Raw genomic sequence first — 15,207 nt, forward strand, 5'->3', positions numbered from 1 at the left:
CATCTAGTCTCCAAGGAACAAAGTTTGCTTCTCGCCGAAACCAAAAGATTTTTTTTATTTTTTATAATTATTAAATAATTAAGCTACTTGTCAGCAGATGTCAGATAAACATTATCATAAATAATTTAATACTTTACACTACCTGACAACAGATGGCAGTGAACATAAGAATTTGAAAATAATACTACTTACCGCTAATGTTCAACAGATAGGTGTATTTTATTTAAAAAAAATAATAATTTCACCATCCAATATCCATGGACAACTTTAGTGTTACAATCAGTATTTTCCCATGATCCTTATAATCTAACCGCAAAATAAATAATAGTGATTCAAAAACACAAAAAACTTTTTAATTAAAGAATAAAAGCAATAAGTTTTAAATACTCAAAAGCGTTAGTTGAAAAGCTAAGTGATTACTGTGCCATAAGTAAATTAATGAAAATAACATAACCTCAAAACGTCAAATTTTGTCTATGCAATCAAGTGTCAACAATAAACATTACACAGTGTTTGCCAGTTTTCATTTTTATGAGGGGCATCTCTGAATAAAATATTTTAGTAATGTTCGAAGCAAAAACCAAATTTCTGAAGAAAAGGTAAGCTTGGATAAAATAATCGAATATAGGTATTGATAAAAAATTTGAAACTTTGAAGAAAATTTTTTTATTTATTAAAATTGAATCTCAGACTACAGAAACTACAAAAAGCATTGAGTTTATTAGTGCTCAATATGATGAACTTTAAAAAAAATGGATGTTGCAAATAAATTAAACCAAGTGATACAAACTGATTTCGAAAATATTAAAAAAGATTTGTCCGAAAAAAACAATATCATAAAAAAGCTTGAAATAAGACTCGCCGACATTGAAACCATTTCAAAGGGTAATAATCTAGAAATAGCAGTGATTCTCCAACAAAACAGATAAACAGCTAAAATTATAAGAAAAGTTAGTGATCCCAATCACTATTAAACACACGGATATAACTATAACGGATATAACGTCATATATCCGTTATAGTTATATCCGGATACAACGAGTCCCAGATAGACGAAATGGGGCTCCACCTAAACTACTTTTCACTTTCTCAGAAAAAAGACAAAGAGATTCCCTCCTTGAAAAAAAGAAAGACATAAATTACGAAGAAATCAAGGATTGTAACGGACGTACTGCTCCGGGCTAAATGATACCGATTCGGATACAAATATATTTCAAAGCTGCTTTGTACCGGTCCAATTGATTTGTGGAGATAATAAAGTTTTATGGAACAATCCAACGCCCTCTTCACCGCGATGTTGTCGACCAATAAGATTCCGTTTTGTCAAGGAAACAACAGATGTTACTGAAGAGGAAATAAGACATGTTAAAAGCGCCATTAACTCGTTAGTCCCAACAGAGGTCAATATAGCGGAGAAAAAATTCTTAATAAAGCACACATTTGTACTGACCATGGTAGACGGAAAGGTCTGCAATGCCGCCACAGGTACAAAGTCCACAAGTAGATGCTATATATGTGGAGCAACCTCGAAAGATTTCAATAAATTGGACTACACAAGAGGAGTGAATTTTGCAGCCCTTGAATTCGGCATATCGGTGTTGCACGCCAGAATTGGAATTTTTTAATGTATCCTACATTTAGCCTATAAGCTCCAAGTACAAAAATACAGGGAAAGGAAATCGAAGGAGGAGAAAGACCTAGAAGAGCAAACCAAGAAAGAGATACAAAGAAGGTTTCGCAATGAAACAGGGCTAATAATAGATATGCCTTAGTCCAATTTCGGCAATACCAATGATGGCAATACCAGCAGAAGGTTCTTTGAGGACCCCAAATTAGCTGCGAAAATAACTGGCATCAGCTATGAGCTAATTTACAGACTAAAAGTCATATTGGAAGCAATTTCAAGCGGATTCAAAATTGATCCCGTAAAGTATGAAAAATATGCTTCAAAAACTGCTCGCGTTTATGTGGACCTATATGATTGGCACCCTATGACGCCAACAATGCACAAGCTTTTAGTCCATGGCGAGTCATCATCGAAAAGGCATTATTACCAATCGGACAGCTTTCCGAGGAAGCAGCTGAGGCTCGCAACAAACATTTTAGATGTTACCGCCAAGATTATGCAAGGAAATTTTCAAGGGAAAGCTGTAATCAGGATATTTTTAATCGCCTTCTACTTACTTCTGATCCTATGCTAAGTAGCATGCGGACTGTAAAAAAAAAGGAAATCTGGAACATTTTTACCTGAAACTTTGGCCATGTTTGCACCTGCAGACCCCAATATATCAGAAAGTTCATCGGAGAGAGATGAAGAATGCCAATAAACTAGCATTTAGATACCAATTCAGTATAATCATAGTTTTGGCCGCGTAGATCGTGCAAATACGATTCTGTGCAGCGGCTACAGAGACGGCTCGTTCTCCTCCCCCACGCCACTGAAGAACGATATCTTCTGCCTCCACGGATTGGGATCTCCGGCACTCTTACAGTCTTGTGTATCTCACCCTGTCTGATACAAGGATCTAACAACATCTCCAATTTTCATCGGCGAAGAACTAAACCCCTATCACAAAGAGATCTTATGGAAAGCTAAACAAATAGCCAAGGAAAAAAATTACCATTTTGTATGGTATAAACAAGGAAAAGTTATGCTAAGGAAACAGCAACATGAAAAAATCTTGGTGAGAATAATTTAATTTAAAAAAATTAAAATTAAAAAAAAAACCTTTATTATTTGTGATTTATATTAACGATATCTGCAACTTACGCACAACAGGAAAAATATTTTTTTTTGCCGACGACACTGTTATTTTATTTAATGAAAGTGAGTGGGTAACCAATTACAAAGAAGCTGAACATGGGCTTGTACTTCTGCAAAAATGGCTTAAACAAAACTCACTTACAATAAATGTCAACAAAACGAAATACTTAACATTTTCTATAACGGCCCGAGGACAACCAGCTGAGGATTATGCTCTCAAAATACATGATTGTCAGGGAAAAAACTTAACGCAATCATGTCACTGCCCCACCATAACATACTCCAGAAACATAAAATATCTCGGCGTTGAAATCGATGAAAATCTTCGATAAGACACTCACATAAATAGCATTACAAAGAAACTTAAGCTCATGTACTACTTTAGAAACGTACGCAATATACTAAATAAAAATGATCTATATAAAGTCTACTATGCTCTTTGCCAATCACGCATAGAATATGGGATTATTGGATGGGGATCTGCCTCAAACCTTCACATGAAGCAGCTCGTTAAAACACAAAAAGTAATAATAAAAAATGCACTACTCAATTTTAAAGAAAAATATGAGTACCTTGCTGAACAACACACCTACACACTACAAGGACGAAATCCTCAAATCTATGTACCTTGCTGAACAACACACCTACACACTACAAGGACGAAATCCTCAAATCTATGTACCTTGCTGAACAACACACCTACACACTACAAGGACGAAATCCTCAAATCTATTAAACATTCCATAATTAAATATATCTTTCGGCCAGAAAAACCACTATTTCCATGCTATAAAATTATATAATGCCCTTCCTATTGAAGTTAAAAACACCATGTGAGGAGGACTGAGAACAAACTACATCACTTTATATTTTTATTTTACTTAATATTGTATCTTTTTTACCTTATTTTATATTGCCGTTAAATAAGAAAAAAAAAATAATAATCGGAATTATCTAGTAAATGGAAAAAGGAAACAAAACGCCTGGAAAAAAAGTCCGGACCCGTTCACAAAATCATGTAGCCCCACGATCCCCAAACGAACAAGATGAGGATAATATATCATCTGATACAGAATATAATAATAATAAGAAGAAGAATTAATATTAATAGAACCAAACAAAGTGAATAATGCTCTAATCAACTCAAGAACCATAATAAATTCTGTGAAAACAACACTCACAGAAAACAAAGGAAAAATATCTGTTCCGTCACGCCGATTGCTTCTGACAGGCCGTGTGCTAACCAATAGTGTCGTCAGAATTTAAACTGTATAGTTTAAATTTCGCACATGTCAGCTATAACCACGGAGGCCGTGGGCCGAGCAGTCTCACAAAAACCATTCGTCCTTTCAAATCTCGATCGCCGGTCATCTATCGGAATAATCATAACACGTATTTTATATCGCATTTTAATTTAAAATAACGAGTGCTAAAGAACCACAATCCCGTTCCAGTGCTGACAGATGAGGCTTACTATGCAGATTTCACCATCGCCTCGCGGTAAGTTGATTGTGAAGTAACGTTACACATTATGTTTTGCATTCGCCTGTCACAAGCCATAGAATTCATTTATTCGTTATCTGTGTGGAATAGCCCTTTAGTCGGCTATTCCAACCCTTGTTCGTTCCTCGAACAATATCTGTAAATCAAAAAGAAAAAATAAACGAGGGGATGGATCAACTATTCGACATTATAGCCAATGGGCTATAAAATATACTAAATTTATTGGCAGAAAATAAAGAAATGAAGGGCGAATTAAAAATACTCCGGCCGCTAACACAAAAAGTTACGACGAAATGGTCTGAAGGATTACGCTTTATTCAATTTATGAAGAACATTAGCGGACAATCTCCTGTCTAAAAATCTGACCATAACTGGCACTCTTCGGAAAAATAAGAGGGAAATCCCCAAAGAGTTTTTACCATCAAAAGAAAGGCCATTGTATAGTAGCCTGTTTGGTTTTACACCGAACAAAACACTTGTGTCATATGTGCCTCAGCAAAATAAAGCAGTTTTGCTGCTATCAACTCAATTCCTTGGAAATGAAGTAAGTCAAACCGATACAAAAAACCAGAAATGATATTACATTATAATAAAACCAAATGTGCCGTTGACACAGGCGACAAGTATTACAACTTACAACTTATAGTTGTTTCTTTCATCTTATATTGTGAAGTCCCCTCATGGTCGACAGGAACAACCTGGACACGGCACTCAAAAGCGGATGATAATAATTATTTGAAACAAAATAACGTCGCAAGCTTCGAGCTCCGAGCTATGCTAGGGTCAGTGTCTCTCTAAAATACAGACGTGCCGGGTGTGCTTAGAACTTTTTGTTATACATTGATATTTAGAAAATTCCGTTGAGCGTAAATTTTACGACACGCACCTAAAAGTGTAAGTATATTTAATAAACTACTTATTTCTCATTTATAGCTAATGTATTTTTGTTTTTGTTTTAGACTTATCTCATTATTTATTTATTTATTTATTTATTATATTTTACGCCCAGAGGGCTTTTACATATATACATAAAGGCAGTACAATTTAACATGAGAAAGAAATATACATACATACATAAATGAATTAAAAATAAATGCATTAAAAATTTAAATTTTAAGTTCAGTGAAAAATAAAGTCCAAAATTTAAAGTACTGTGATCAGAGAATCACAACATTATATAACATTATTATGGAGATGATGAGACAAGAAGATGATGAGACTTTTTTCCCTTCCCTTGATTGGTATAAAAAAATCTCACCACGCAAATGTGAAAGAGATTTTTGCCAGTGACGGTACCGGGATTGAAATAGCAAGAGCTGTCATGAGTTACAAGAGATTTCTCTTCATCACCCGTTGCCTGAGATTGAATGACGAGAATAGCCGAGTTGAATGGAGGAAAGTTGACAAATGGCAGCGATACGTGAGTTTTTCCAGGCTTTCGTCAACAACTGCAAGTCATCATTCAATTCAAAGAATTTTATAAACTCATGAGAAATGGAAATCAATTTATTACGCCAATCTTTAAAACAACTCAAATGCAAAACCATTATATTTACCAAGCCATAAAAAACTACAATAATCTCCCTTCCGAATTGCGCTGTATTACGAACCAACAAGAACAAATAAATAAAATCAAACTTTTTTTCCAAAAAAACTTATATTAAACAAAAATAAAAATATATATATATTATTATATTTTTATTATTATATCTCATTATGAATTATGAATCTAAGTAAGAATCGTGGCTCCCTTATCAGGCACAAGAGCTCCTCTTTTCTGATAAGGTATACATGACCATATATGAACCTTAATATTATATTTTGCAAAATATGTATGTATTAATGTAACCCATATGATGTATATTAAAATAATAAAAAAAAAAAAATAAAAAAAATTTGAGCGGATATACTACAATCGATGAGATGCTGCATCCATTTAGAGATCGTTGTATTTTCATAGAATATATTCCCAGCAAACCAGCAAAATACGGGGTGAATATGTTTGCGTTATGTGATGCCTAAAGTTTTTACATATCCAATCTGGAAATATACTGCGGAATACAACCCGATGAACCATTTGCGGCCTCTAATACTCTAACAGATATTGTAAAACGCCTGATCACTCCGATAGAACACTCAAACCGCAATTTGACCATCGATAATTGGTACACAAGTGTACCACTCGCTGATTATTTGCTTACGAAAAAGATAACAGTTTTAGGCACAGTAAAAAAGAACAAAGCCGAAATCCCAAAAGATTTCTTGCCGTACAAAAGCAGAGCTGTTGGATCCAACTTTTTGGTTTCCAAAAAGATAAAATGATGCTTTCCGATGTACCACGGAAAAATAAATTTGTAATATTACTCTCAACACTACTTTCAGACTCGCTTAGCTCACTACAAAAAATAAGCGCATCCCCACTCAATTCCAGTAGCGACTCTCTAATCTGCTCGATCAGGAACCTACTGCATTCCATGTCACTGGTTCATGCATCAGTGGTCCTAGCCTGGATTCCGGGACACCTCTGTATTACTGGAAATAACATGGCTGATTATATTGCTAAGGAAGCCACTGCCCATGGTCCGTTAAGTGATATCCCTATTCCGGTTAGATACCATTTCCCTATTCTAAAAACTAAGTACCAACTCCAATGGTCTTCTGAATGGAAAAAATCCTCTCTGATAAAAGGTCACCAGTACTCATTAAGAGGAAACACGGGCGCTGAGAAATTTGAACAATAGGTATTTTAAAAATCACTTGCTATTTCATTCTGCTCAGCGAGCGCGCTATCGATGTGTAGGTACCCACCCAACTAAGAGTGTGTGTGTGCATGTTACGCTCGACTCCCGCCTCTCCCGCATCCCGCCTCCTCCGCCTCCCGCATCACCCGTCTTCCGTCCTTCGACATGTATCTGGTGTTTTGTTATCTGGTTATCTTTCCAACTTATTTCTCCGTTACTGATTTTGTCTCGGCGTACAATCGGCGTATAATGGTTTGGTTTGCCACATTTTACATATTATATTGATTATTCGCTACGACACATTGGTTTTTATTTAAAATTAGTATTAACCCTCAGTCCTTGGTCCTGTTTTGTCGAAAAGTCAAAATATTTCCGCTTTGCAATAAAATCCAAATAAATGGAATATTTCTGAACGCATCCGAAAACTATAAACTGTTTTTGAAAGGTGATGAAATACGCTTTAAAGTTCTATAATTCGAAATAAACTAATTTAGAAAAAAAATAATGAAACATAAAATGTTTTAAAAATAACTCACCTTACGCTTTTTCTAATTAAAATTACTGATATAAAAACACGAACATATTTTGTAAGGCAATTGAATGTAAATGGTATTGTGTGGATTATATGTTTGAATTGACATGTTTCAAAATAAAAATGTTTGAAAACACACATGTGTATTAAAAATGTCTGCAAAAGCCCTACGGGCGTGAAATAAGATATATATAAATATAATATAAATAAATAAACGTTGTCGCCAACTTTTTTGTCGTTTCATGTAAAAATAAGTAATAAAAAAATCCCGGTTTTATTACTTTTTTTTTTCAAATGCGATCGGAAACTTTGTTTTTATAAAGGTTTACCTATGTTTTAATTATTTTCTGGTTAACTTTTAGATTTGAATTTAAAGCTTGATGTTTTCTCTTTCTAACAAAGTTAAGATTATTTTTTATAACGATGGTAATAAGGGAGACATAACGATTTCTATGAGATCTGTATGAGTTGTTCAAAAAAGCAAACAAATTAGCCAAAGGGGTTAATATGCAAGTACTACACAATTCGAGTCTCGGTTCGCAAATGAATACGCTGCATAAGATAGTGTCTTTTTAGAAAATTATTTATTTAAAAACCGGTACCATTACCTAACTTCTACTGAAAAAATGTGATATCTTTTTCTTACAGATAAATAATGGGTAAAAGAAATGGATACAAAGGTCGGTTATTTTCGTCTACTAGACGAAAAAAACCGATTATTATTATCAAACGACAGATTCATGTTGCGCCGCAGTCGATCTCTGGGTAAGTACGATAAATATCGCTTTACTGTTATTCTAACTACTGAACCCTCCTCCTAATGATTTATATTATGAGAAACCTGTATTATGTAGCATGCATAACGGGGAGTTGGAATAGAATAAATATAGATCATTACATTTTGATGAGAACAAATAGGGTCTATTGATCCCTTCGCGTATGGAACTCTAAAAACATTTTGTCTTACGTATAAGTACAACGAATATAAATAATTAGGTACCTTTTTATTTACAGAGATATGGATATCATCAATAATGCTGCTAGTAACTTAGATACATCTTCACAAATACGTGAAACTTCCAGGGATGAATCATTTTCTTCAAATATTGAAGAAAACGCAAGTTCTTCATCATCAATAACGCTTGATGATTTTCTGATGGAACCAGACCATATTGATGAAACCCATATTCAAGAGGGTCGCAAAATTGTTGATATAAAATATTTGTTTTCAGAAATTTCAAATATAAAGCACGAACACACCAACTGCACATTTTCAGATTTAAAATTTGTGAAGGAACGACGAAATGGTTTTCTAAGCCAATATGTTTTCGAGTGCAAAATGTGTAAGAAAATAGAATGCTTACACTCCGAAGATCCGAAACTGAAAGTGTCCGTAAATAATGCTGTCGTCGAAGGAGTAGTATGTACAGGAAATGGATATTCACAATGGAACGAAATTTGTGGTGTCTTAAATATGCCAAATATGGATCGTTCAACTTACACAAACATAGAACAAAGTTTAGCGCCAACAATTGAAGAATGTGCCTTAGAAGAAATGATCAAAGCTGGTGAAGAAGAAAAAAGGCTAGCCATTTTAAATGGTGACGTAGACGAGGGTGGATATCCTCTGGTGACGGTAGTTGCAGATGGCTCTTGGGCAAAGAGGTCATATAAAAGTGGATTTAGCTCCTCATCTGGTGCGGGGTGCATAATTGGACTGCGAACTAAAAAGGTTTTATTTCTGGGAGTGCGAAACTCATACTGCTGCATATGTGCTAGAGCTACAAAACTACATGTAGAAGCATCTGACCACAGGTGCTTCAAAAACTGGAGTGACAGTGCTAATGCCATGGAAGCCCACATTATAGCAGAAGGATTCTCGAAAAGCATGGAAATGCATGGTTTGAAATTCAACAAACTAGTTGGTGATGGCGACTCCAGCATCATGAAAAAAATAATGCAGCAAATGCCATATGGGTCCAACCTCATAGTACAAAAAATTGAGTGCAAAAATCACTTGCTCCGCAATTTTTGCAACAAAATTAAAGCACTTGGAAAAAAAACCAACAACGCTAAAGGCTTTGTACCAGTTTACATAAGAAAAAAGGTTGAAGCAAACGTTTTACGCATGCGAAAAGCTATAGTTGGAGCAGTAAATTACAGAAAAGAGCAAGAAAACACGCCACACTGTGATAAAGTAAAAAATCTGAAAATAGACACAAAAAATGCCGCAAACCATGTGTTTGGTGACCATAAAAAATGTTCATCATACTATTGCAAGTCGGAGAAGTATACTAATGATCCGAATTTAGTAAGCGATCTTCAAGATTGTGGAATATGGACTGATATCCAACAATTGTTGTTGACTCTAGTAGGAAATTCAGAAAGTCTTATTATTGACGTCACAAATAATACTGTGGAGCAATTCAATAACGTTATTGCCAAATTTATAGGCGGAAAAAGAGTTAATTTTACCAAACGGGGATCTTAGCAAGCAAGATGTTTTGGAGCAGTAACTTCATGGAATAGTGAATTGGCAACCCATTCACGAATTCAAAAAAAAATCCAAGGCCACAGTCCTGGCAAATACACGAAGCACTTTATAGAAATAAATCGACGTTCGAATGAGAAAACACAGAGGTGTCGAAAAAGAAAACTAAGGTTTAACGAAAACACGACAGAAAAGAGAAAAAAAGTTACAGGGCCGATGAAAATTATGGTCAATTGGAATTAGAACGAGATATGCCACCTGAATTGTTTGAAATGAAAAAAGAGGAATTTCTCAAAGAATTATCTCCATCGAATAAGAAAGAACTCGAACGGAATACGGTGGGCCAAAGCAATAATAATTTGTGGGCAATTGAAAGGCGTAAGAGGTTAACAGCATCTAACTTTGGAAAAATATGTAAGCTGCGGCCAAAAACTTCAGTAGCGAGAGTATTAAACTCGTTACTGTACTCGCCGTTTAATGGAAATATGGCCACGAATTACGGGAAAGAAAATGAAAACCAAGCAATAGAGCAAGCAAGTATGTAGGTAATTGAGCAGTTACCAGCTGTCAAAGTATCTTCCGATATTTTTTTGAAATCTTTGAGAATTTGAAGTGAAATAGTAACAGAAAACTGTTCTAGTGAATTAATCCTAAATTGATACACAAGTTAGTGAATCCTAAATAAAAATAAACCCAATAGAACAAACTTTATCTGACAAATTCTAACTATCTTTGAATAGAATTTGTCAACACTATATTCTTCAGTATCCAATAAGTGCAAATGTAAAGTGAACAAAACAGTGGCTTTCCATAGCAATTAAATAATAATAATCAGCTGATTAGTTCAACATAAAGCAAAAGAATATCAGTTAAAAACTTTTATCAACTTAACCTAGAAATTGGCAATAACAATTTGGACAATTAATAGTGGATACAAAAAGTGATACTCAAAACAATCAATTTGACATTAAATCATCTGCGGTTTTACTCATCATACATAAAAATTAATAATTAAGTATAAAAATAAATTTCAAATGCAATAAATAATACTAAAGTTGATATTGATTATTTATTTTTATCTTATCACATCTATCGACCAACAGACGAAGCTTAATCTGCTGCCAAAAACACCATAAATAAGTTGCTGCCAATAGATGTCACTCTAGCCCAAAATTGAAATTTTATAATATCCAAAATAAATAAAAATCGTTTAAAAATGGCTCCCAAAAGTGATACAATGGAACAAAAATTAGAATGTTTCAAAGAACAATTGTTACTAACAATGAGCGACAGAATTGACCTTCAACTAAAAAATTTTCTAAAAAAAGATGTCAATAAAATATTCTTAGACATTAAAAAAGAAATTCAGGATATAGTTAAGAGCGTAGAATTCTGCTCTAACAAAATTGATGATTTCGAAAATGAATTAAAAAAAACCAATGAACATCAAAAAAAAAATGAATCGAAAATTGAAGAACTACAAAAAGAAATAAAAAATCTTAAACAGTCAGTAAACCATATCCAACAGAGCTCACTAGAAACATCCATTGAAATTCAAGGAATCACACTGAAAAAAAATGACGACATCAGAAAACCAGTAGAAATGCTGATGTCGACACTAGACTGTAGTGACCTCCTAAAAAATAACTCATTGGTGAATTACTATAACAACCCGGTGAAACAAATTATTACTATTCAATTTGATACAAAGGAAACGAAGGATAAGGTCATCAAACAAAAAAAAAATAAAGGAATCTTCACTCCCAAGGACATCAGGTACTCAGAATCAACTGAAAAAATATTCATAAATGATAAACTTACCCCAAAGAATAAACAACTTCTTTGGTTAACAAAATCTACCAAATCTTTGGGATATAAATACGTTTGGACGAAGGATGGAAATGTATTACTGAGAAAGAACGAAGAATCCCCTATAATAAGAATAAATGATGTTAACGACATTCCAACCCAATAATCATGTACCTACTAGAGTAAGAAATTTTTATAATTAAATTTGAAAATGGATTACTATGACGATTTTTCGGTCCCAGACACTAAGGTTTATGAAAATATGACAGAACTAAATAACTACATAATTGAGGGAAATACAGATTTCAATTTAATAAATTTAAATATAAGAAGCATACGCAAACATTTTGATGATTTCTGTATTTTCCTCAATTCTCTAGATTTTCGTCCAAATGTAATCATACTTACCGAAACGCAAATGCGTGACTCAATACCCTACCACATCTCCGATTATGAGACTTACTCACTACCCTGTAAACATACTTCTCACGATGGTCTCTCAATATTTTACAGTTCAAATAAAATAACTAACGTAATAATTAATATCCCCAAATTTAAGTACTCTAATGCCATACATTTATCCTTCACACATAACAGTAAAACATACTCTATACTTGCTATATATCGCTCCCCTTCCTTAGACTCTAAATCCTTTATTACAGAACTTAAATATTTTATAAATGAAAATAATTGCAATCAATCCGATTTCTCATTTATTGTAGGTGATATAAACATCAACATTGATAATTCGATCCTAAACCCTATTGCAAACGAATATCTAAATGTTATATATAGCGAGGGTTATCTGTCTTACATAAATAAACCCACTAGATATGGCCATCACGCTGATTCTTGCCTCGATCATATATTACTCAAAACTAATAAAAATTTTATACCCAGATCAGCTGTCCTAAAATTCGATATCACAGACCACTACCCAACCTTTTTCGGTCACAGTAAATTAAATGTTCATCATACAACTAAAGAACAACAAGTGGAAAAAAATAAAATTAACTACCAAACACTAAACAATTCTCTAAAAAAAGAAACTTGGAACCAAGTTTTATCCAATGATGACCCAAATCAATCATTGAATACATTCTATTCGATATTAAATAATAATATCAAAAATAGTCTAGAATTAACACGAACACCTAAAAGAAAACATAAAAAAATTAAACCATGGATCACGCGTGGACTGATAATTGCAAGTCAACACAGGAACAAACTGTACAAAATTTACAAAAACCATGAGAATTACTGTATGGTAAAAGGTGTACCATCTAATGGAAATTTACGTCAGCAATACATAATCTATAGAAATTTTTTTAATATTCTTATGAAGAAATGTAAACAAGAATACTATGCAAACCAATTGCAAAAAGCTGATAATGATTCTAAAAAAACATGGCAAGTCATAAATGAAATAACGAATAGAACACACAAAATAAAAAGATTTCCCGAAAAAATTGTAACAGACGATAAAATAGTCATAACGGATGTAGGAAAAATCGCAAATAAATTCAATGATTTCTTTACAAACGTTGCCGCAGATTTAATAAATAATAATCCCTCATTTCAAAACAGTATACATAAATCAACCCAAATAGACATACCCACCCCCGAATATACTCCTAATTTATCTCAATTTAAACGGATAACTGAATCTGAAATTATAAAACACATTGACAATCTTAAAACAAATACAGCCAATGGTCCAGATGAATTAAGCTGTATCACAATCAAGTCTATTAAACAACACATTTCTATGCCCTTACAACACATTTTTAATTCCTGCCTTGAAAAAAACATTTTCCCAAATGCATTTAAACTCTCAATAGGCCACTTGCAAGGATTTTCTAATGACTTGGAAAAAAATGAGTGGATAGATTTCTCTACTAAGATTACGAAAATGTTACTCAAAAAATTTTGAAATGTATAGTTTTTTTTAAATAAAATAAATAAATCTGTTATTTTTGGCTTGTGACGTCACCACTTGAAAATGTTCCGTCTCCAATATTATTGAATTAATTTTTGTAAAATTCCACACTGATTATTTTTTTTATATGGCAACACCTTGATTTCCGGCGACTTGTGAATTTGAATATTGACACTTGTTTGGGGTTTGGCTGTTTGTATTGTAGTCCGCTAACTTTGTTGAGAAATTAAGCATATATTATTTGGAAATGATTGAAGTAGGTTTTGTTCAGGGTCAGTCTGACAATTTGCCGAACATAGATTCATTTATGATGGCTACTTTTCTAAGTAATAATATGAATTTCATTGGAAGCGAAATTAGAAATGTCAAAACAAAAAGGTTAGTATTTTTTCTGTATCTTCTAATATACGAATATTATGTTATATATTTTGACAACATTTAATATGTACTTATATATTATGTTTCCATCAATTATTATTATTAAGACAATTGTTAACATTCAGTTATATGCAACTGTCTTTTGTTTTCAACGTGTTATTATTATATATTTTAAAGGTCTGCACGTGAAAGTTATGGTGATAATGCTATCGGGTATGTGCAGGTAAAAAGAGAAGGTCCTATCTGCACAGTGAAAGCAAAAATAACCCCCGAGCACCGTGTCCGCCAAAAAGCATACTCTGTTGTACTTTTGTGTGATGAGATGGAAGATGAAATACAAGTCTTAGAATGTCAAGACTGTGCAGCTTCTAGAGGTTAGTTGAACTGTATGTCGCTATATTGTAAAATATGTTTCTCTCCTCTAACCTCTACACTCTTCTACCCTATGGAGATGTGGGGAAGAGCAAACTCTTGTGTGATGTAACAAACACAGAATCATTGCGAGGGTCTCTGCCAGCTACCTGTTGACAAATAATTTATATTTGGAACATTTTGCTTTCAGGTGGCTGTAAACATGCACTGGCATTTCTAACATGGCTCCATAGGAGAAGTGAAGAACCAGCGTCGACATCTGTCGACTGTTATTGGAGAAAATCAAAGTTATCGTGTGTCGGAACCTCCCAAAAGTTCATTCTGGCATCCCAAGTTGGCAAGAACGCAGTAAAAAGCGTGGAAAAAGGTAATGGAGATTTCCTGGCAGCAGTACTCCAAAGGAGTCTTAAGGAGGGGCTTCGATGCCAACTGACTCAACTTTACATGGATCCGAAGCCCACTGACTGTTTGTCCATGCACAGGATGATTTATGCTTTTAAGAAAACACGAAACCTGCACAATACAAGTGCTACAGATTTCATCAATTTTATTACATGTGATCTAAATATTCCTCCAAATATCTTCGAGGAAGTTTTTTCATTAACAAGAAAGCAGGCTAACTGCCCGTTATGGTACGAAATGCGATATGGCAGAATTACTGCATCCAAACTATACGAG

The 15,207-nt window shown here is 33.7% G+C and overlaps 1 protein-coding gene across 1 annotated transcript in view; it reads left to right on the forward strand.

Moving 5' to 3' along the window:
• The first annotated feature begins 1,451 nt into the window (after positions 1-1,451).
• Positions 1,452-15,207, forward strand: part of LOC149420513 (uncharacterized) — a 40,819-nt gene continuing 27,063 nt past the window's right edge. Inside the window, exon 1 of the mRNA XM_089636377.1 lies at positions 1,452-1,485. Coding sequence (XP_089492503.1) covers positions 1,452-1,485 — 34 coding nt within the window. The remainder of the gene's footprint in view (positions 1,486-15,207) is intronic.

Source organism: Hesperophylax consimilis, chromosome 10, assembly GCF_061612785.1.
Source record: "Hesperophylax consimilis isolate HC1 chromosome 10, BYU_Hcon_1.0, whole genome shotgun sequence".
In the NCBI taxonomy this organism is placed as follows: domain Eukaryota; kingdom Metazoa; phylum Arthropoda; class Insecta; order Trichoptera; family Limnephilidae; genus Hesperophylax; species Hesperophylax consimilis.